This window comes from Pan troglodytes, chromosome 14 (genome assembly GCF_028858775.2).
Source record: "Pan troglodytes isolate AG18354 chromosome 14, NHGRI_mPanTro3-v2.0_pri, whole genome shotgun sequence".
In the NCBI taxonomy this organism is placed as follows: Eukaryota; Metazoa; Chordata; class Mammalia; order Primates; family Hominidae; genus Pan; species Pan troglodytes.
The window spans coordinates 45355016-45377491 of record NC_072412.2 but is presented as its reverse complement, the minus strand read 5'-3'; the positions used below and the strand labels follow the sequence as shown (position 1 = coordinate 45377491).

Genomic DNA, 22476 nt, shown 5'->3' with positions numbered 1-22476 from the left:
TTCTGGCCCTGACTTCTGACACGGCCACTGTGAGTGTCCAGTGAGATAATGCAGGGTGACATCTGTGTTTTATTGTCAGGATCATATCCCGAGCTCAAGTGAGCCTCCTGCCTCAGCATCCCAAGTAGCTGGGGCTACAAGTGCGAGAGCCACCATGCCCAGTTAATTTTATTCATTTATTTACTTATTTATTTTTTGAGATAGGGTCTGGCTCTGTCGCCCAGGCTGAGAGTGCAGTGGTGTGATCTTAGCTCACTGCGACCTCCGTCTCCCTGGTTCAAACAATTCTCCTACCTCAGTTTCCCGAGTAGCTGGGATTAAAGGCGTGAGCCACTGGGATCAGCTAATTTTTTTGTATTTTTAGTAGAGATGGGGTTTGACTGTGTTGGCCAGGCTGGTCTCGAACTCCTGGTGCTAAGTGATCCACCTGCTTCGGCCCCCAAAGTGCTGGGATTACAGGCATAAGCCACCACAACTGGCCCACGCCCAGTTAATTTTAAAATTTTTTTGTGGAGAAGGGGTCTTGCTATGTTGCCCAAGCTGGTCTCAAGCTCCTAGGCTCAAGGGATCCACCTGTCTTGGCCTCCCAAAGCCCTGGGGTTACAGATGCAAGTCATTCTTCCCAGTTAGCCTGAGCATTTCAATGTGAATTTCCTCAGATCCTAAGCTCACGGTGCTGGGAAGTCACATGAATGTATTTGTGTGTACTTAAACATCAGGTAAACCAAAGTGGCCTTGTTTTTATATGGGTTGGCATATATAGAACAAGCCTGGAGGCCTGTGGCATGGGCAAGTCCAAGCCAGCAGTGGCCTTTGTACAGGTCGGCACCCCACCTGGTGGAGGGTATGGGGAGTCGTGACCTTACCTTGTACCTGGTGCCCAGGTTTAAACAAATCTGCTTCTGTTCATAGGTGAAGCAGAAGATGATCTTATCCTGCCTCCTTATTTGTACCTGGATGTACTCATTGATTTTCAAGGAAATGGGCTGGACAGGGGGTGCGTGGACATGGATGTTCAGATTCCACCAGTTCCAGGCCTTCTGGCGTTTGTCTTTGGGGAAGTAGTAGCCCAGGTTGGAGCTCAGGTTCAACCTGGACCAAGAGAAAGCATGTCAGGCAGCCAGGGCGCTCAGCCCTGGGCCTCTGCTCCTCCTCTTCTCCTTCCCTTTCTTTTTCCCCACTTGGCCACAGAAAGACTGACAGGGACTTGATGGGTAGGAGAAGCTCCAACATGGACAACCAACCCAACACCAGGCACTGTCCCCTGTGCTGGCCTCACCATATGGCCCTGTCCTGCCCTCCTTCCCTCTCCTTAGTTCCTGGCACACACAGGCTCTTCCTGCTCACAGCTTTGCCATGCTCTGCCCTCTGCCTGCAAAGTTCCCCTGCCCCACGTGGCATGGCTGGCGTCTACTTATCCTCTAGGTCTCAGCTTAGACATCACCTCCTCAGCCTGAGCAGCCTACCTGGTTCCCTACGGGACTCTGTTGCCATGCCTTGTTGGTTTCCTTCATATAATTTACGAATAGATATGGTAAATTCTCATTGTTCACTGTATTATGTTCTAGAAAGCCAGTGATTTAGTGAATACCAAAACAACCCATAGCTCCTAGGGGAAATATGCACACAGACACATCTCACATAGGTTATCATCTTAAATCCTAGAAGCAGCCCATCCTGCTAGATACCATTTTTTGTTTTTGTTTTTGTTTAATTTTTATTTTACAAAAGAGAATAGGAGGCTCAGAAGTGTCATGTGACTTGCCTGAGGCTATCCCAGTAACACTTGCTGGAGCTGGGATTCAAACCCTGTCCCACCAGCCCCAGAGCTGCAGCTTCTTGCACAACACTGCCCTGTGTAGGGACACCTGTGTCCTCTGGTTGCCTCTGCAGGAGAGCTGAGCAGAAGGGCAGAGCGTGGCCTTGTTCAATCTCAGCCAGCAATGTGCACACTGGGAAATCAAATTTCCCACTGCTCTGGGCATGTCCCTGGTTCCACGTGAGTTACATATTATATATGTATGTATTTCCCCTAGGAGCAAGGGGTTCAGTATTGGCCAATTCAGTGTTCTCAATGACTTTATAGACTATAACTACCATGAATCATGAGAATTGACTGTATTTGTCCATCATCTGTTCTCTCTCACTAAAGCACAAACTTCTGGGGGCAGGGACCTTGTCTGTCTGCTGCGCTGCTGAATTCCTGTTGCCCAGCCTTGTGCAGGGCACCCATATCGATAGGTACAAGGGAATGAAGGGTGGTTGGATTTCTCTCTCATCCATTCCTGACCGTATTCTGTGGGGCTTGCCTGCCCTCTGAGCCATCCTCTCTTGACATTTCAAACCCATCGTGTTCCTCTGGCCCTGGCTTCTGCTTTTCAAATCCCAAAGGGCAGTTCCTAGAATCAGTGCCCTTGGGGCAGCAACATCTCTAGGGAATCACATGAAGAAAGGAAGCGATGCTGAGGCCTGGGTTTGTCTGGAGAAGGAGGGCTTGGGGAGCTTGGGTTACTGTCTGCCGGGTCTTGTCTGAGCTGTCCAGGGTGTGGCAACGTACTACACTTTATCTAGAAATATCTATTCACTGTAAACTTTGCCTTTCTTTGAAAACAACCCTTGATATTGTTGCATACATGACAGGCTTTGACGCCCATAGCTGCCTACACATTCCTTCCAGGGCACGTGTACTTTTTCCCCAAGACGTAGGCCCCAGGTCTGGGAGGTTTTGGTGCAGAGATATACCTGTCTTGCATCTACCCTAGACTGCACTTCTGTCTGTAAGTTCCCCTAGTAATCACCTTGTACAGACAAACCGGGTTTGTCTGCCTTGTTTGGTTTCCAGCTCCCTCTGCATTTGGGGGTCACTTTGTATATATGAACCTTTCACGGAACACAGGGGCCTCATCGGAGTGAGAAGGTGGCTCAGAGGCCTGCTATGGGAAGCCTTGCTCACCTCCAGTGCGGAGGACTTCCAGTCACTCAATCCCAAATCCTCCTCTTGCTTCCCGCTTTCCATTGAACAAAAAGCAAACTTCTAAGGTCCTTTGTCTTGGGACCCCAGCCTGTCCAACCTCATTCCTCCTTCTCTAAATAAGAGGCTATATACATACCGAAATTATAAAAATAACAAATGAACAAACAAAAACCTGGGCTCTGGAGCCAGACTCTCAGTTCAAAGTCTGGCTGTGCCACTTGCAAACTGTGTGACCTTGGGCCAGTCACTTAACCTCTCTATGCCTCCATTTCCTCAACTGTAAAAAGCAGACAATAATAGTACTTTGTTCAGAGGGCTGTGTAAGGATTAAATGTCTATACACAGCAATAACTGAGAAAACGTTAAAATTTCCTTGTTATCATTGATGGGGAGGAGAGCAAAGAGAAGAGTCTTCTTACTTCACTCTGTGGGGAGCAGATCCTGCTAGCTTTTAACCTTTTAAATGGCTCCCATCAGAGCTCTCACACTGAGATGGGCAAGCTGGTGGGTTCTCAATTTTAAGGTGGTCTGGAGGAAAAGAATAAAAGCCCCTCACTCAAGCTCTAGCTTAGCTAGCTCTTAACCAATCAGTAACAAAAGACCCAAGAAGCTCCTATTTCAGGTGGCTACGGACTTCCCTGGAGCCCTGGATGTGCAGTTAGACTTAAACTAATGCTAAAAGCCACACCCAGGGGTGGAGATTTAAAGTGAGAATGTTACATAAGATGTATGAAGAAGCACGTTGCCCACCATGCAAGCACTAGAAAAACTGCTCCTGTACATGCCCTGTCATAAACATAACCCTTTCCTATAGGAAGACCCTATAAAACCAACCCACACATTGCACTCAGGGAGTAGCCCATTCTTTTCTTTTCTCAGTGCTGGTTCCCTTGTGTACAAGCTGATATAAACTTTACTTTGCTGCTATGTTTGGTGATCTCTCTTGATTTCTATCCTGGGAGATCCAAAGAACCTAGGATTCCAGTAGCAACACTAGGCCACCCCCCACTCCCTAGTGTTAGAGATCTGCTCCTGCCTGAGGGTGCCCAGCTCTGGGCTAAGTCCCCCTTTGGAAGATGGGATCTGGAACATCTAGAAATGGTCAGAATTGGGAAGTTCCTGCTCAGGGGGTGAAAAGATCCTGAACTGTTGAATGAGTAGAACCCACCCACCAGGGACCCTGAGTTTGGGCAGGTCTCAACACTGTGTGGGACCCTGAACCCCGATAGGAAGCCTGGCCTGAGACCCCTTGGGCTGGGAGTCAAGATGGGTGCTGGATTTTAGTTTCCACACACCTGGCAAAGGACAGCCATGCCTTCCATCTTCCCTGAGGAAATGGAAATCAAAAAATGACCTAAGAAGTATTCAGCTCTTGAAATGGCTTGGCTCTAAGTCCCTCCCAGTGCACGAGGCACCACGGAGAAGTCCTGTTGGTGTGGAGGGAATTCTAGCAGTTAGGGTCGTGCCCTGACCAAATGGCTTTGTATTCACAAGTGACTCTGGGAGGCTTTTCCATAAAATCTTCTCCTAGGTCAATGAGACTGCAGTTTTGCTGATGAATTCCCTCAGGGACTAAGCCCTTCCTCTGTGGGTAACATTTTTCCTCTGGAGCAGCTGCCCCTGGGGGAAGGAATCAGTTTGCAGGTAGGGCAGCCCATTCACAGAGAGAGGGAGAGAGGCTGGCCCTGTGGTTTGACTTTTACAGGGGTGAGGGGTGCCATGAAGGGATACACAGGGACCGTCTGTTTCTCATCCAGATGCTCAGGTGCAGAGGGGCCAGGACATGCTGATAGGACTGAGAGGGGGAGCTCTTCCCTCCCTGGCTTGCTTGATGGTCTGTCACCAGATCCTCTCTGAGGTAATTAACTGAATTTCTTGCCCCACTCCTTTGTGCTTTCTGTACCCAAGACCTTGGTCCACTCTTGGACAGCATTTTCTATACACAAGGCATTCAGGGGAGGGCAGATACCTCCAGAACAAAGAAGACAATCAGGAAATGGTGTCTAAAAAGACTCACAGCAGAGAAAATATTGTTAAAAACCAAAGTCTGCAGAATGAAAATCCTTTTTTGGAACTATGTTTGGCTTTGACCAGCAAGAAGAAAGTATAAAGTTGATCCAAGATAATATAAGTCCCTTTGGCTGGGCGCGGTGGCTCACACCTGTAATCCCAGCACTTTGGGTGGCTGAGGTGGATGGATCACCTGAGGTCAGGAGTTCAAGATCAACCTGGCCAACATGGTGAAACACCATCTCTACTAAAAATACATAAACTAGCTGGGCTTGGTGGTGCATGCCTGTAATCTCAGCTACTCGAGAGGCTAAGGCAGGAGAATTGCTTGAACCGGGGAGGCAGAGGGTGCAATGAGCCAAGATGACACCATTGCACTCCAGCTTGGGCTGCAGAGCAGACTCCGTCACAAAAAAAAAAAAAAAAAAAAAAAAAAAAAAAAAGTATATATAAGTCCCCACACCATGACCACTTAGAAGAGGGAGGGAAGGAAAAAATCCTGAAAAGAGAGTCCTTTACCTCAAAGAGATGGAGAAACATTTTGAAGTGACTGAGTGGTCTTGAATTGGTAAGATGGTTTTCCACCGTTACCAGAAATGGGAACTTGAGAACTAACTTCAGTTATAGTGAAATATTTAGAAGTCACGTTTTGGACCATGGACTCTGTATGCATGTGTCTCCAAACCGTCACCAAACCCTCCTCTCTGAGGCACCCAGAACAGGGAGGCACTGGGTCTTCCTAAGCAAATTATCACAAAGGTGACTCTTAAGAGGTGTTTAGGAGATGAAACCAATAGAATGTGGTGGTTGTGGAGCCTTGACTGCTATTTCACCCATGGAGGAGCAACGGTGCAGGAAGAACATCGTGCCTCCTCTGTGGTCAGGGACCTCATGGACTGGTCCATCATGGTGCTCATTCTCCCATTTCCAACATGTGTAACTCTGAGACAGGGAGGAAGTTCATACAGTCTGGGAGTCACGCTTTTTCCAGCTGCTTCTCCATGGGCAGGAGTGTTAGGGACTCATGACCCAAGCTTACCAGATATCACTGTTTTCATCATAGAAGGTAGCATTGCCTGAGTTGTTGATAAGGGCCCGGATCCACCCTTCTAGACTGTCTTCCAGAATGATGTATGTGAACTTTTTCATTTTCGCATATAAGATGAGCATAGCCAGGTTTCCTGATGGATAACTGGGAGAAGGTTAAGGCACAAGTAGTCAGTCCTTGGGATCCCCTGGAAAAGGTAGGGCCCTGCAGATGATGCAGGCCTCAGTCAAACCCCACACCTCAGTCAAACCCCATACCCCATAAAAAATCATAGACATTTTAGGTGCCAATATATGTCAATACGAGCATCCCTGTGCTTCTGTGGATACTGTATCTGGCCTGTCCCATCAGGAAAGAGAATTTGATAGACATTCTTGTTGGGGTAGAGAATTAATTTTCCATCACCTTGATGCACCTGGGAAGAAAAGACAAGCCTATGAAAAGTGTGAAAAGTGCATGGGTACCCACTGTCCTACTGCAGAGCATGGTGTGGACCCCATCTGCTTGCTCTCCGATGCCACGTGCTACCTCATCAACTTGCTGGGGAGTTGCGGGGCTTCAGTTTACTTGTCTATATGATGAGGAGGCTGAACTGGATCTGTGTGTGTGTGTAGATTTTAAACTGTCATTTCAATCACCCCAATGATTATTGATTGCATTAGATTCCCAGGGATGCTTGAACAAAGTCTCACAAACTGGGCATCTTAAAACTACAGAAATTTAATCTCACTATTGTGGAGGCTGGAAGTCTGAAATCAAAGGGTCCGCAGGGTTGGTTCCTTCTAGAGGCTTTGAGGAAGGATCTCTTCCATGCTTTTCTCTTGGCTTTTGATGATAGACAGAGATCCTTGACATTCCTTGGCTTGTGATGCATCACCCCAGTCTCTACCTCTATCTTCACGTGGTGCTCTCTGTATCTTCACGTGGCCATCCTCTTAGGAGGACCCCATATTGGATTAGGGGCACACCCTACTTCAAGATGACCTCATCTTAACTCATTACATCTGCAAAGACTATTTCCAGATAAGGTCACATTCTGAAGCACTGGGGGTTAGAACTCCGACATGTCTCTTGAGGGAACACAATTCAACCCATAACATTGGTATACTCAAATTTTTTATTTCTTCTTCAATCAGTTTTTGCAAACTGTTTTTCTAGAAAATTGTTCATTTTAGGTAAACATTCAAATTTATTGTCATAAACATTTTAAGTTTATAGTGTTTTAAAGAAATCTCTGCTGTCTCTGTAGTTACGTCGCTGTTTTCATTCTCTTTATTATTTATACCTTCTGAATCAACCTCGTCAGAAAGTTTGCCTATTTTATTAATCTTTTCAAAGGACCAAGTTTGGGTTTGTTTATTCCATTATTTCTTTGTTTTATAGTTTATCAATTTCTGCTTATATCATTATCATTTATATCCTCTACTTTCTGTGGGTTTTCTATGTTATTCTATTTTATTTTTCTAATTCCTGGAATTGAATACTAAACTCTTCTATTTTTGTCTTTCTTCTTCTTCAAGATCTTCCTCCTACTCCTCCTTCACATCCTCCTCCTCCTTTATCAGAGAAAGCATTTAAAAGAAAGCCCCCTGGCACCCAGTATTCCCAGGCAGTCTTCCATCCAAGTAGTAACCAGGCTCAACTCTGCTTAACTTCTGAGATTAGACAAGATTGAAAGCATTCAGGGTGATATGGCTGTAGATTTTTAAAATATGTGTTTAAAGCTGTTACGGTTTGAATGTGTCCCTCCAAAAACATGTGTTGGAAATTGAATCCCCAATGCAATAGTGTTGGGAGATGGAGCCTAATGGGAGGTATTTAGGTCATGGGGACTCTAACCTCATCAGTAGATTAATAATAATTATGAAAGGGCTTGAGGCTACGAGTTTGATCTCTTGCTCTCGTTCTCTCTCTTGCCCTCATTTTGCTTTTCCACCATGGGATGATGAAACAAGAACCCCCTTGCCACATGTGACCCCTCCAGCTTGGACTTTCCAGCCTTTGGAACCAATAAATTTCTGTTCATTGTAAACTACCCAGTCTGTGATTCCCTGTTACAGCAGCACAAAACAGACTCAGAAAAAAGCTGTAACATTCCCCTCAATTTACTGTTTAGCTGTTTCCCATGAGTGTAGTTATTTGCCTTTCATTTTACTGCATTCTAAATATTTTCAGATTTGACACACAAGTTATTTACAAGGGTGTTCTTAAATTTGCCAATGTATAAAGGACTTTTGGTTATGTTATTACTATTCTTGATTAAAATGCACTGGGGCAAGAGAACATAGCCTATACAATATCCCTTCTTTGGTGTTTGCTGAGATTTGTTTTCTGACCTAGCATGTGATCAATTATAATAGATGTTTTGCATGTGCTTGGAAAGGGTGTGTGTCCTCTAATTGTCCCCTGTCCCCATGTTGGTGGATTGTCAAGACCCGTTGTTCCCCTGCTTCCTCAGCACACACACCTGGCTCAGAAGTTCACTCTTCTGGTTTTGTAGTTTTCTCTTTATTTCTGGTGTTGGCTATTTCCCTTACTTTCTTACGTTCTCTGTTCTGCATGGAAAAGGATGCTTCTTATGTTTTATTTCAATTCCCAGGTGTTTGCAGCAGGAAGGCTTTGCAGACCATCTAGTATCCCACATTAACTTAACTAGAAGAAGTCAGATTAGTGATTTTCAAGCCATTTTTATTTTGATTTTTTTTGAAGAAACAATAGTTTTTCTAACCAAGTGACTCAGCTACTGAATCTTAAGGCCTCAAAAAATATTGCCTCTTATTGTCATTGAACAATAAGGCCTTCTATTTTGATATTCCAGGGAAATAGAGATTTTGTGTCTCCAGTAGTTTCCATTTGTCAAACAGTCATGAGCGATGGTTTAGCATGGCGGCTACTGCTTTCAGGAGATTCTGTTGGATGAGTCCTCGTTTCTAGTGCAATAGCTATTGAACATTTTTTATTAAAAGTTCATCCATCAGGACTTCTCTATCATGGTTGGCCATGGAGTCCTGTCTGGCTGCTGAATGATATTCCTGAAATCTCATGGTTATTCTTTGCATGATTTAAAAATATTTCCGTAAGCAATGTTCCGAGCGGATGGTCTCTTCAGGTTTTAGTTCTCTTGTTGTGAAGTCTTTAACTCAGTAGAAAAAAGCAGTTTTCTGGAAATTTCTTGTAGTTGCGAGACATTCCTTAAACTGTTTTATCTGATCAGATTCTGGTATTTGTGCAGCCATATTCTTTTAGTATGTTTATTAGTCACCGTTTTTGACACATGAGTTTCCTTTCTGTTCTGGAAAAGCAGTTGTCCAATCTTTGCTTGAATTCTCCAGTGAGGCCTGATTTGTTAGTTAAGTGCTGATTCTCCCTTCTGACACTGGTATGAAGCTGGGGACCGCATTGCCAGTTAAATCTAGGGGTGGAGGGTTGGGGCCACGGTGGGTGCTGTGGTCACTGGATGGGCTCAAATTATTATTGTAAACTGAAGAATTCTTTGCCCAAAGAAAGCTTATAGCAGAATGCAACATTTAAGGTGATAAGAGACAGAGATGCAGTTTTGTTTGAGAGAAAGCTGTCTGTTGGCTTCCACCTAGACATCAGGTAGAAAGCACTCCTCAAGGTGACAATGATCATATAACCAACATACAGTGGCTGTTTCCTTATGCCGAGCACTGCACTGAATACTTTAATTCCACAGCATACTGACCTTACAAAATATGCACTATCATTAATTCCTGTTTAAGAGAGGCTAAATGACTTACACAAAGTTATCTAGTTAGAAGAGAGCCAGGCTCCAGCAATCTGACCCCCAAGCTTCAGATTTATCCCTGATGCTGCCTCTGACCATTAAGCTCCCAGCCACCTGCGACATTTAGTATACAAAGCACTGCTTTTTTCTTTAAACCTAAAAAAAGCCCTTTAAAATTTTTTCTTTCTTTAATTGACAATTAAAAATTGTATATATTTATGTTGTACAACATGATGCTTTGATATATGTATACATTGTGATTGGCTAAGTCAAGCCATTTAACATATGCATTACCTCACATATGTTTTGTTATGGTGAGAAAACTTAAATCTACTCTCTCAGCAATTTTCAGGTATGCAATGTATTGATATATATTATATATAATATCAATATATAATATTAGCTTTAGTCCCCATGATGTACAATAGACCTCTTAAACTTATTCCTCCTGTCTAGCTGAAATTTTGTATCCTTTGACCAACACCTCCCCGTTTCCCTACTCCTCAGCTCCTGGCCACTCTCTGTTCTATGAGTTTGATGTTTTTATGTTCCACACATAAGTGGTGTCATAAAGTATTTGACTTTCTGTGCCTGGCTTATTTCACTTAGCATAATCCTCTCCAGGTTCATCCATGTTCTCACAAATGACAGGATTTCCCTCTTTTTTAAGGCTGAGTAGTATTCCATTGTGTATATAGACCACGTTTTCCTTTTTCATCCATCCGTTGATAGAGACTTGGTTTAAAAAGTGCTTTGTATTTTACCCACAGTTGGTTTGCCTGGTGACCTGTTGGAAATGTCCAGATGTTTTTCATTGGTAGCGGGTATTTGTCACTTAGGTCTTATTTTCAAAAGCCACCCAAAAGCCAGAATTTCTTGAGATGCTTTCTGTTCGTCGAATTCACTTGTCATGTAATGAAATTTTCCTGATGACAAGAACCCCATGGACAAAGCAAAATCTCTTACACAGAGCTGGAGTTGGCACATGTTCTCTCACTGGGAAATATGTAACAAACAGCATGTCTAAGAGCCTGAAGCTCGTCAGCATTTGCTTGGGGACAGAATAGGAGGCAAGAGCTTAAAGTGCAGAGTAAAGAGACTATGTCTCTGGCCTGTCCTGCAGGCGGGACCCCGAGCTGTGCCAGAGCTGTTCTGCGAGCTCACCATGGCTGCTGTGAGGCCCTGGGTCCTGGCCTGGAGGGGTTGGATTTGGCCTGAACACCAGCACACACAGAAGGTGTGCACTCAGCAAACAGCTTGGGATTTATTGCCTGTTTGTAAAACAAACAAACAAAACCAAATGTGCCACTCCTTGCCACACCTCATGGGTGCTTGGTGCAGCCCAACATGAATGGTAGGTGAGAAAGGATCCTCTGCTTAGAGATCTTGGTGAGAATCTTCCTCTTGGCTGCAGGGAGGACATTTTAGATGTTAGTGGGGAGGGGGCGCCATGGTGGGTAGATGGTGCCAGAGCTGGCAAAGATCTGAGGCAGGATAGGGCCTGGAGTGTGGAAGAACATGGAGTTATACAGCCTAATTGGAGCAATAAGCCAAGTAAGGTTTCTTTTATCTATTAGAAGAAGTGAGGCCAGGGATAGGAGAAAGCTGAAGACTTTATATGAGGGCTTCCAACGCCCTTACCATTGTCTGCTACAACCTGGAGAGCCCCCTTCTCCTGTCTATAGGAGTTCTGACTGGTCCCACAGACTTCCCTTCTCAATGCAGGCCCAAGTGTTGAAGGAATACTGAACTTCTCATTCCTTGTCTGGAGGTCAGAAAGGTCCATACCTTGGTTAACTGTGTTGATTTCCTATGCTCTTTCACTTTTGCCACAATTGAGGCCACACTCATGATGTAAAGCTGTCCTATTGCTTTTCCTCTTAGTGCAAGCTGTTCCATTTCCCAGCTCTCTTGCCGCTAGCTGGGGTCATGGGGTCCATTCTGGTCAATGGAATTTAAGCCTGGACCCTGGCTTCACTTCTTGTCCATACAACTGGACATAGACAACTGCAATATGGTAGAGACCTATGATGAAAAGACCCAGATCCCCGAGATGCACTTTGAAAGGGAGCCACTCAAAAGAAATACAAGGCTCAAAATAGACATGACATGAGAAAGAAACAGACATCTGTTCATTAAGCCACTTGGCTTTGGGAAGCATTTGCTTCAGAAGCTGATGAGCATTGTCCAGATGAATACAGCTTTGTGTCCTTGAGGCAGTGGCTCTATTTGACCTGGGCACCCAAGCTAATTTCCTATTTCTTTCCCACTTGCCTATGGCTGTCCTTGAGGCAAAGGCCTCAGGGCCTTTGCACTTGTTGGCTCTATCTAGAATGCCCTTTCCCCAGGAGTCTCCATGGCTCACGCCCTCATTTCATACATGCCTAGGCTCAAATGGTACTTGTCCCAAATGGCCTTTCCTGATTACTCTATAGGCATGAGAGCATCTTCTCTCTCAGCCCAGCTGGAGGGCCCCCTCTGCTGCTGTTTCCTCGTGGCTCCTAAAAATAGCCAACATAGCACCAAATAGTACTTCTGTGTATTGACTCTCTCCTCAACTGGAACATATAAGCTCCATGGGAGAGGGGGCTGTGTCTCATTTGCCTCTGTATCTCCAGAACTTAGCAGAGTGCCTAGGGCGCCGTATGTTCTCCACATGTATTTACTGAAGACATGAAGACTATCACATCTTTTAAATTCCCACCTTAATGCCTCTTTTTTGAGCTTTAGACCTGATTATTCGCTCACTCTCAATTACTCTAATTTTTTTTCCCATAGGTTTTTGGGGAACAGGTGGTATTTGGTTACACAGGTAAGCTCTTCAGTGGTTATTTGTGAGATTTGGGTGTACCCATCACCGAAGCAGTAATCACTGAACCCAGTTTGTAGTCTTTTATCCATCACCCCCTTCCTACCCTTTCCCCTTGAATCCCCAAAGTCTATTGTGTCATTCTTATTCCTTTGCATCCTCATAGTTTAGCTCCCACTTATGAGTGAGAACGTATGATGCTTGGTTTTCCATTCCTGAGTTACTTCACTTAGAATAATAGTCTCCAATCCCATCCAGGTTGCTGCAAATACCATTAATTCGTTCCTTTTTATGGCTATTAGTATTCCATCATATATATATATGTGTGTGTATATATATATATACACACACATACACACACACCACAGTTTCTTTATCCGCTCATTTGTTGAAGGGCATTTGGGTTGGTCCTACATTTTTGCAATTGTGAATTCTGCTGCTATGAACATGTGGGTGCAAGTATATCCATTTTGTATAATGAATTCTTTTCCTCTGGGTAAATACTCAGTAGTGGGATTGCTGGATCAAATGGTAGTTCTACTTTTAGTTCTTTAAGGAATCTCCACACTGTTTTCCATAGTGGTTGTACTAGTTTACATTCCCCCCAGCAGTGTAGAAGTGTTCCCTGTTCACCGCATCCACACCAACATCTATTATTTTTTGATTTTTTGATTATGGCCCATTCTTGCAGGAGTAAGGTGGTATGGCATTGTGGTTTTGATTTGCATTTCCCTGATCACTAGTGATGTTGAGCATTGTTTCACGTTTGTTGGTCATTTGCATTTCTTTTAAGAATTGTCTATTCATGTCCTTGGCCCATTTTTTGATGGGATTTTTTTTTCTTGCTAATTTGTTTGAGTTTGTTGTAGATTCTGGATATTAGTCCTTTGTCAGATGTATAGATTGTGAAGATTTTCTCCTACTCTGTGGATTGTCTTTTTACTCTGCTGACTGTTCCTTTTGCTGCGCAAAAGCTCTTTAGTTTAATTAAGTCCCAGCTATTTATCTTTGTTTTTATTGCCTTTGCTTTTGGGTTTTTGGTCATGAAATCCTTGCCTAAGCCAATGTCTAGAAAAGTTTTTCCAATGTTGTCTTTTAGAATTTTTATAGTTTCAGGTCTGAGATTTAAGTCCTTGATCTATCTTGAGTTTATTTCTGTATAAGGTGAGAGATGAGGATCCAGTTTCATTCTCCTACATGTTGCTTGCCAATTATCCCAGCACCATTTGTTGAATAAGATGTCCTTTCTCCACTTTATGTTTTTGTTTGCTTTGTCAAAGATCAGTTGGCTATAGGTATTTGGGTTTATTGCTGGGTTCTCTATTCTGTTCCATTGGTCTATGTGCCTATTTTGATACCAGTACCATGCTGTTTTGGTGACTATGGCCTCATAGTATAGTTTGAAATCAGGTAATGTGATGCCTCCAGATTTGTTCTTTTTGTTTAGTCTTGCTTTGGCTATGTGGGCTCTTTTTTCATTCCATGTGAATTTTAGGATTTTTTTTTCTAGTTCTGTGAAGAATGATGGTGGTATTTTGATGGGAATTGCACTGAATTTCTAGATTGCTTTTGGCACTATGGTCATTTTCACAATATTGATTCTACCCATCCATGAGCATGGGATGTGTTTCCATTTGTTTGTGTTGTCTATCATTTCTTTCAGCAGTGTTTTGTAGTTTTCCTTGTAGAGATCTTTTACCTCCTTGGTTAGATATATTCCTATGTATTTTATTTTATTTTTTGCAGCTATTGTAAAAAGAGTTGAGATCTTGATTTGATTCTCAGCTTGGTCACTGTTGGTGTAGAGGAGAGCTACTGATTTGTGTACATTAATTTTGTATCTGGAAACTTTGCTGGATTAATTTATCAGTTCTAGGAGCTTTCTGGAGGAGTCTTTAGGGTTTTCTAGGCATACAATCGTATCATCAGCAAACAGTGACAGTTTGGCTTCCTCTTCACCAATTTGGATGCCCTTTCTTTCTCTTGTCTGATTGCTTTGGCTAGGCCTTCCAGTACTATGTTGAGGAGAAGTGGTGAGAGTGGGCATCCTTGTCTTGTTCCAGTTCTCAGAGGGAATGCTTTCAACTTTACCCCATTCAGTATTATGTTGGCTGTGGATTTGTCATAGATGGCTTTTATTACATTGAGGTATGTCCCTGGTATGCCAATTTTGCTGAAAGTTTTAATTATAAAGGGATTCTGGATTTTGTTGAGTGCTTTTTCTGTGTCTATTGAGATGATCATGTGATTTTTGTTTTTAATTCGTTTATGTTGTGAATCACATTTATTGACTTGGATATGGTAAACAACTCCTGCATCCCTGGTATGAAACCCACTTGATCATGGTGGATTATCTTTTTGATATGTTATTGGATTCGGTTAGTTAGTATTTTGTTAAGGATTTTTACATCTATGTTCACCAGGGATATTGGTGTGTAGTTTTCTTTTTTTGGTATGTCCTTTCCTGGTTTTGGTATTAGGGTGACACTGGCTTCACAGAATGATTAAGGGAGGATTCCCTCTTTCTTTCCCTGTGGAATAGTGTCAATAGGATTGGTACCAATTCTTCTTTGAATGTCTGGTAGAATTTTTTTTGTTAGTAATTTTTAAAATTACCATTTCAATCTCACTGCTTGTTATTGGTCTGTTTAGGGTAACTAATTCTTCCTGATTTAAGCTAGGAGGATTGTATATTGCCAGGAATTTGTCTGTCTCCTCTAGGTCTTCTAGTTTATGCATGTAAAAGTGTTCATAGTAGCCTTGAATGATCTTCTGTATTTCTGTGGTGTCAGTTGTACTATCTCCCATTTTGTTTCTAATTGAATTTATTTGGATTTTCTCTCTTCTTTTCTTGGTTAATCTTGCTGAGGGTCTATCAATTTTATTTATCTTTTCAAAGAACCAACTTTTTGTTTCATTTTTCTTTTTTTTTTTTTGTTTCAATTTCATTTAGTTCTGCTCTGATCTTGGTTATTTCTTTTCTTCTGCTTGGTTTGAGTTTGATTTGTTCTTGCTTCTCTAGTTCCTTGAGGTGTGACCTTAGATTGTCTATTTGTGCTCTTTCAGACTTTTTGATGTAGGCATTTAGGGCTACTAACTTTCCTCTTAGCCACCTTTGCTGTATCCCAGAGGTTTTAATAGGTTGTGTCACTATTGTCATTCAGTTCTAAAAATTTTTAAATTTCCATCATGATTTCATTGTTGACCCAATAATCATTCAGGAGCAGGTTATTTAATTTCCATGTATTTGCATGGTTTTGAGTATTCCTTTTGGAGTTGATTTCCAGTTTTATTCCACTGTGGTCTGAGAGAGTGCTTATATAATTTCAATTTTCTTAAATTTATTGGGACTTGTTTTGTGGCTTATCATATGGTCTGTCTTGGAGAAAGTTCCATGCACTGATGAATAGAAAGTATATTCTGCAGTGTTGGGTAGAATGTTCTGTAAATATCTGTTAAGTCCATTTGTTCCAAGGTATAGTTTAAATCCATTGTTTCTTTGTTGACTTCTTGTCTTGATGACCTGTCTAGTGCTGTCAGTGGAGTATTGTGTTGGTGTCTATCTCATTTCTTAGGTCCAGTAGTAATTGTTTGATAAATTTGGGAGCTCCAATGTTAGGTGCATATATATTTAGGATTGTGATATTTTCCTGTTGGACAAGGCCTTTTATCATTATATAATCTTCCTCTTTGTCTTTCTAAACTGCTATTGCTTTAAAGTTTGTTTTGTCTGACATAAGAATAGCTACTCCTTCTCGCTTTTGGTGTTCATTTGCATGGAATGAATGACTCTAATATTTTGAGACTAGTTTTCACTCAGATCTTTGTAGAATAGTATCAGTCTTTATGAATACTACCATGTGATAGATTTTTTATAGGCTTCATTTTTTAGAGCAGGTCATGGAAAAATTGAGTGGAAAGTACAGTTTCCCATATATGCACAGCCTCCCCAACCATCAACATCCCCCCACCCGAGAGTGGTACATTTATTATAATTGGTGAACCTACACTGACACACCATTATCACCCACAGCCCAGAGTTTACATTAGGGTTCTCTCTTGATGTTGCACATTCTGTGGATTTGAACAAATGTACAATGACATGTATCCAACATTGTGGAATCATATGGAAGAGTTTAACTGCCCTAAAACTCTTGTGTTTCACCTTTTCATCATTTCTTGCCCCCATCTCCTAGCAACTGCTGATCTTTTTACTGTCTCCATAGCTTTGTCTTTTCCAGAATGTCATATAGTAGGTATCATAATATGTAACCTTTTCAGATTGGTTTCTTTCACTTGGTAATATGTGTTTAAGTTTCCTCCATGACTTTTCATGGCTTAATTGCTTATTTCTTTTTAATGCAGAATAATATTTAATTGTATGAATGTACCATAGCTTATTTATCCATTCACTGTGTGATTGATTTTTGATATGGATTCTAATTTGTTAGGGGGATGGATCTATATATATCTTTTTCTTTTTAGAGGCGGGGTCTTGCTATGTTGCCTAGGCTACTAGAGTACAGTGGCTATTTACAGGTGTGATCATAGCACACTGCAGCCTCGAACTCCTGGGCTCAAGTGATCCTCCCTCCTCACCCTCCTAAGCAGCTGGGACTACAGATGCATGCCGCAGTATCTGGCTGGGGCCTATATAATATACATTTCCTTTATTCCACTCTCAAACCCATCCAATTGCCTAATAGAGAACCTGCAGGCAGAAGACTCAATAAATCCTAGTAAAAATCCTAGTCAGTCTGCCAACAACCCACACACTCAGGTGTACCTCTGATATCTTGGATGCATTTTTGTGTTTACATTGTGTGTTGTTCCTTACAGCTCTCTGGTGGTGTATGCACACCTCACCAGAGCCAAAAAAATCCTGTGCAAAGTAAAAAACAGCCATGTACTGTCCCTCTTACCACCGTCTTCTTCTGTATCCATTCCTTATCTCGTTCTAATTTCTTCCTACGACGACCAACACGTTGAGGCTTTTGGATTTCTTCTGTCTCAGGCTTCTCAGGTGTTGGTTTGCTCATTAAATGAAATGTGAAACTGGTCATCTCTGTTAACTTTTGAGCTGCCATTCAATTCAATGATTGCATTGAATAAGATTTTGGTGGGAAAGAGAAAGGAAACTTAGATCTGTCTCTCTCAAGGTGCCAAAGGGAGTTTGAGGATTTGGGAGATCTGCCATTTTTCCCCAGTCAGGAAGGCTGTCGGGTAGTGGGAAGATTAAGGCCTTTGAAGAGAGAAATGTTGGGGCTGACATTCCAGCTCACTCTGTTTGGTCACACATTCACTCAACACGTACTTATCAAGTGCCTAGTGCGTGTCAGCCCAGTGCTGGATGCCTGATATGACAGTGATGGTCAACCTGTACAGATGTGTGGGTATGAGTGGGTGACACAATGATAATGCCAACTACAACGTAATGAGAGGAATGCTCACCCAGTGAATGCTGTGGCTGCTAATTGAAAAAACAGGCGAAAGTCAGGGAGTCATCAAAAAAAGGTAAAACGGAAGTGTATATTAACATGTCATTTAAAAGGTAAGACAATGTACAGGTCTGATGATTGGGCTCTGTGATCATTTTTGCTCAAATCACACCAATGATTGATTGACTGATTGACTGAGAGAGAATCTTGCTCTGTTGCCCAGGCTGGAGTGCAGTGGCATGACCCTGGCTCACTGCAACCTCTGCCTCCTGGGTTCAAGCAATTCTCGTGCCTCAGCTGGGATTACAGGCGTGTGCCACCACACTTGGCTAATGTAGAGACGAGGTTTTGCCATGTTGGCCAGGCTTGTCTCAAACTCCTGGCCTGAAAGGATTATCCTGTCTCAGCTGCCCAAAGTGTTGGGATTATGGGCATGAGGCACCACACCTGGCTGAGTTTTGTTTTTTAAAGCATTCAACTTGGTTTTCATTTCATAGCAACAAGTTTCTTTTTATATTCATTTTGTCCATTTTTATGACAATTGAATTTTGGAACTAAACTAGTAAGGACAACTGAAAAACAAGTCTAGTGGCTTTTGATAAGTGCTTAACAGTGGGAGCTGAGTGGCTGGAGCCGTGGTGAGGGGCTTCTAGCTGTGGTATCAGCCAACATGCTCTTGGTGGGGGTGAGGAGCCCCAGCTCACTACTTAAGGGGAGGTCAGTTAGGAGAGCGCTGTGTGTCCCATCACTGAGGTCAATACAGGCTTCCATGAGAGCTCATGGGAGGGAACTTAACCGGGCTTTGAAGCTGAGAAGATTTCCACCTCCAATGGAAGGTAAATCTGTAGCATGCAAAGTAGGAGTCCCAGCATAAGCACTGTGTGGTTGGAGGCTGGAGTGGGGATGAGTTAGAGGTGACAGGATTCAGGAGAGGCAGGCAGGGCCTGCAGCAGCTATTCCTTAAGAGTTAGGTCAGGGGCATGAATTGGTACTGGGGGTAAGTGTAGTCTATTGAGAGGGAATCAGGCAGAGACAAGGCTCAGCGAGAAAAAGTACCATGATTGATTAGCGCTATGTCTCCCATGAATATTGCTATCATTTTCATGTTAATTGGGTCCAGTCACCTGGAAGATACTTCGTGTTGTAGTATGAGTTTTTGAATGAAGATAGCTTAGTCCCTTCACTGAAGCCTTCCATGATTAGATCCATGAAGCTGGTAACTTCCATGATTTGCAAATCTTAATAGCTGGACACCAAATGCCTTTAGTCTCTTGGTAAAGGAGCTATTTGTTTTCCAATTTTTGCATTAATATTCCTTTCCTGGAGTACCCCACTCCCCCAAATCTGTGTTAATCCCTTACTGTGTGGTCCCACAGTGTCCCCTTCCCATCACAGGGCCTAACCATTCTATATGGTAATTCCCTACTTTCTTGTCTATCCTTCCAAGAATAGACCAATGAAACCTGAGAAGCTCACTCTTTCTGGAGCATTCTCTTTCAAAGGAGCTCTGATCTGAGAACCAGAAAACACAGCTGCCCTGGAGAGCATCCTTATTGGGAAGTAAGACAGTCCACACCATGGAAATGCCAAGGTGACTCGCTCTGTGTTTGGATCCCCCACCTGCCCCTGCCACCAAGAGAGAAACTCACTGGGGCCCTAGACTGTGGCTGTCATGCTCGGTATTTCATTCCTGGCAGCCAGGACCACGTTAGCCCTGTAGGCACTGAAGTGAGTGAATGAGCCCTTCCACCTTCTTTACAGTACATGCAGAAGGGGAGAGGTGGTGGGATGCGGACAGGAGAGCCAGCACGTGGTGGAAAATGGTGGAGTGGTGCCTACCTTCACGTCTCCTCTTAATCCATAAGATTGTTTCCTTGAACTTTTCATAATTTTTCTTCAACCTAAAAGTAAAGTGGATCATCTTTAGAATCCAAGACTAAGTTCACGCATACATGCCATCACACACAGTGCAGACAGTACTGGAGCCTGCAGAGTCTCTTTCGCAGGTGGAAATGGGGCCAATGGCTTTGCTTTCTAGGCCAGTTTTCTTCAAGTCAATGCCCAGAGTAAAGGGATGGTGCGTGATATCCACTTAGTGCTTCCCTCGTGTGGTCTGACCCACAACCAGGGCATACGGCTGAACCCTAAACCCTTCGAAACGAATTCAACGAGGGTAATCTTGGGGGCAGCTGACAGAGCAGGGAGGTCCAAATGTAAGTATGGCCCTATTATTAACTCACACAGATGGATTTGATTTTCTGCAGCTTGTTTATATCCCAGTGAAACCCAGAACCACCTGAAACCCCTTTGCATTTAGTAGGACAATTTCAAATAGCCTTACTCAAAAGGACTTATCATGAAAGCCACACGAGTCACAGCTCTTCAACATGATCAAGCCCTTTTCTCCCTCTCATGTCAACACACAGAGTGAGTCATCCTGGCGTTTCAGTGGTGTGGACTGTTTTCCTTCCAAATAAGGGTGCTCTCCAGGGCAGCTGTGTTTTCTAGTTCTCAGATCAGAGCCCCTTTGAAAGGGAATGTGCCAGAAAGAGTAAGCTTCCCAGGCTTAATTGGATCTGAAAAGGAGGCCTTTGCCATTGCAGATTTTAAATCCTTAGATCAGATTCCTTGAAGAGTGCATATTAATTTAGCCCAGAGTAACTCCAGGAAGCAAACATCCTTTGCTGGAAAGGGCCACACTGTTACCTAGCACAGAGCAATGGTTCCCTTATTTGTACCCTAGAAGCAATAGGGAAATTTGAGAATGAGTCCATGGCCCATTTGTACCAAATGTTATTCACTTATAATGCAAGGACTTTTAATGGAATTGAAGCAGTTACCTAGCCTATTGGCACTTGTGAAAAAATAAGGACCAAGGAATGGGTGGAGTGGGGGCCTATCCTTTATGCTTAGAGCAGGATACCAAACACAGATAAGAGTTAAACTCCAGTGAGGGGATCTAGCCAGAGGCACCCAAGTCCCTTTTGGGAAGACTGGCTGTTCGTCTCTTGTTTTTTGCCCACCTTTGCAAGCCAGTGGAATCCCCATCAGGTGGCTCTTCAATACCAGAGACTGGGGTACACCCTACTGTATCCCTAGAGCCTAAATTAGCACATAGTAGGTGCACATGAAATATCTGTTGAATGCAATTAGGTTAGAATCAGCCTTTGATACTGTGTAAATGGGAAGAGAGGGAGGAAATGGCACAGAGGCAGTTGGATAACGTATAGAGATATTATTTGGTGTTTGTTTTTGCTGATCCAAAAGCTTGGGAGTTCTTTGTGTTTTGCCTTCCCATTTCCCAGAGAAGCCCTGGGGGTCTCTTGCCCCATGCCTCTACTGAGTCCACAGTGGAAGTTGCTGGCAGTCAATCTCTTCCTGACTTTTGTGAACACCTGAACTTGCCCACGTGATTAGGTAGGGCACCTTGTTTCACACAGCCTGTCCCTGGTGCCACTGCTGGAGAGTCTGTAACAGACCCATGGGGGCACAAACTCATACCTGGCTCTCCAGGTTTCTGACAGTGGATAAAGGAAAGAGCAGGCTTCCATGCTGAGAGCATGCCTGCACCACAGGCTGGGTGTATGTATGATATAGTTTGACTGTCTCACCACCCAAATCTTATCTTGAATTCCTATGTGTGGTGAGAGGAACCTGGTGGGAGGTAACTGAACCATGGGGGCATCTTTTCCATGCTGTTCTTGTGATAGTGAAAAAGTCTCATGAGATCTGAATGTTATTGAATTTCTCTGTACAAGCTCTCTTCTCTTGTCTGCCACCATGTGAGAGGTGCTTTTTACCTTCCACCATGATTCTGAGGCCTCCCCAGCCATGTGGAACTGTAAGTCCATTAAATCTCTTTCTTTTGTAAATTGCCCAGTCTTGGGCATGTCTTTATCAGCAGTGTGAAAACAGACTAATACAGTAAATTGGTACCAGTAGAGTGCAGTGCTGCTCAAAGATAACTGAAAATGTGGAACTGACTTTGGAACTAGGTAACAGGCAGGAGTTGGAACAGTTTGGAGGCCTCAGAAGAAGACAGGAAAATACGGGAAAGTTTGGAACGTCCTAGAGACTTGTTGAATGGCTTTGCCCAAAATGCTGACAAAAAAGTCCAGGCTGAGGTGGTCTCAGATGGAAATGAGGAACTTGTTGGGAACTGGCGCAAAGGTGAGCCTTTTATGTTCTAGCAAAGAGACTGGCAGCATTTTTGCCCCTGCCCTAGAGATTTGTGAAACTTTGAACTTGAGGGAGATGATTTAGTGTAGCTGGTGGAAGAAATTTCTAAGCAGCAAAGCATTCAAGATGTGACTTGGGTGCTGTTAAAGGCATTCAGTTTACTAAGGGAAGCAGAGCATAAAATTTCAGAAAATTTGCAGCCTGACAATGCAATAGAAAAGAAAATCCTATTTTCTGAGAAGAAATTCAAGCCAGCTGCAGAAATTTGCA

General features: G+C 43.2%; 1 protein-coding gene across 2 annotated transcripts in view; it reads right to left on the bottom strand.

Moving 5' to 3' along the window:
* Positions 1-22476, bottom strand: part of ERICH6B (glutamate rich 6B) — a 74227-nt gene that overhangs the window by 2538 nt on the left and 49213 nt on the right. For both annotated transcript variants that reach the window (XM_016925677.3, XM_063792138.1), the window contains 5 exons: positions 19867-19928; positions 17512-17669; positions 6362-6447; positions 6024-6176; positions 867-1092 (listed from right to left, as the gene is read on the bottom strand). In XM_016925677.3, coding sequence (XP_016781166.1) covers positions 867-1092; positions 6024-6176; positions 6362-6447; positions 17512-17669; positions 19867-19928 — 685 coding nt within the window. The remainder of the gene's footprint in view (positions 1-866; positions 1093-6023; positions 6177-6361; positions 6448-17511; positions 17670-19866; positions 19929-22476) is intronic.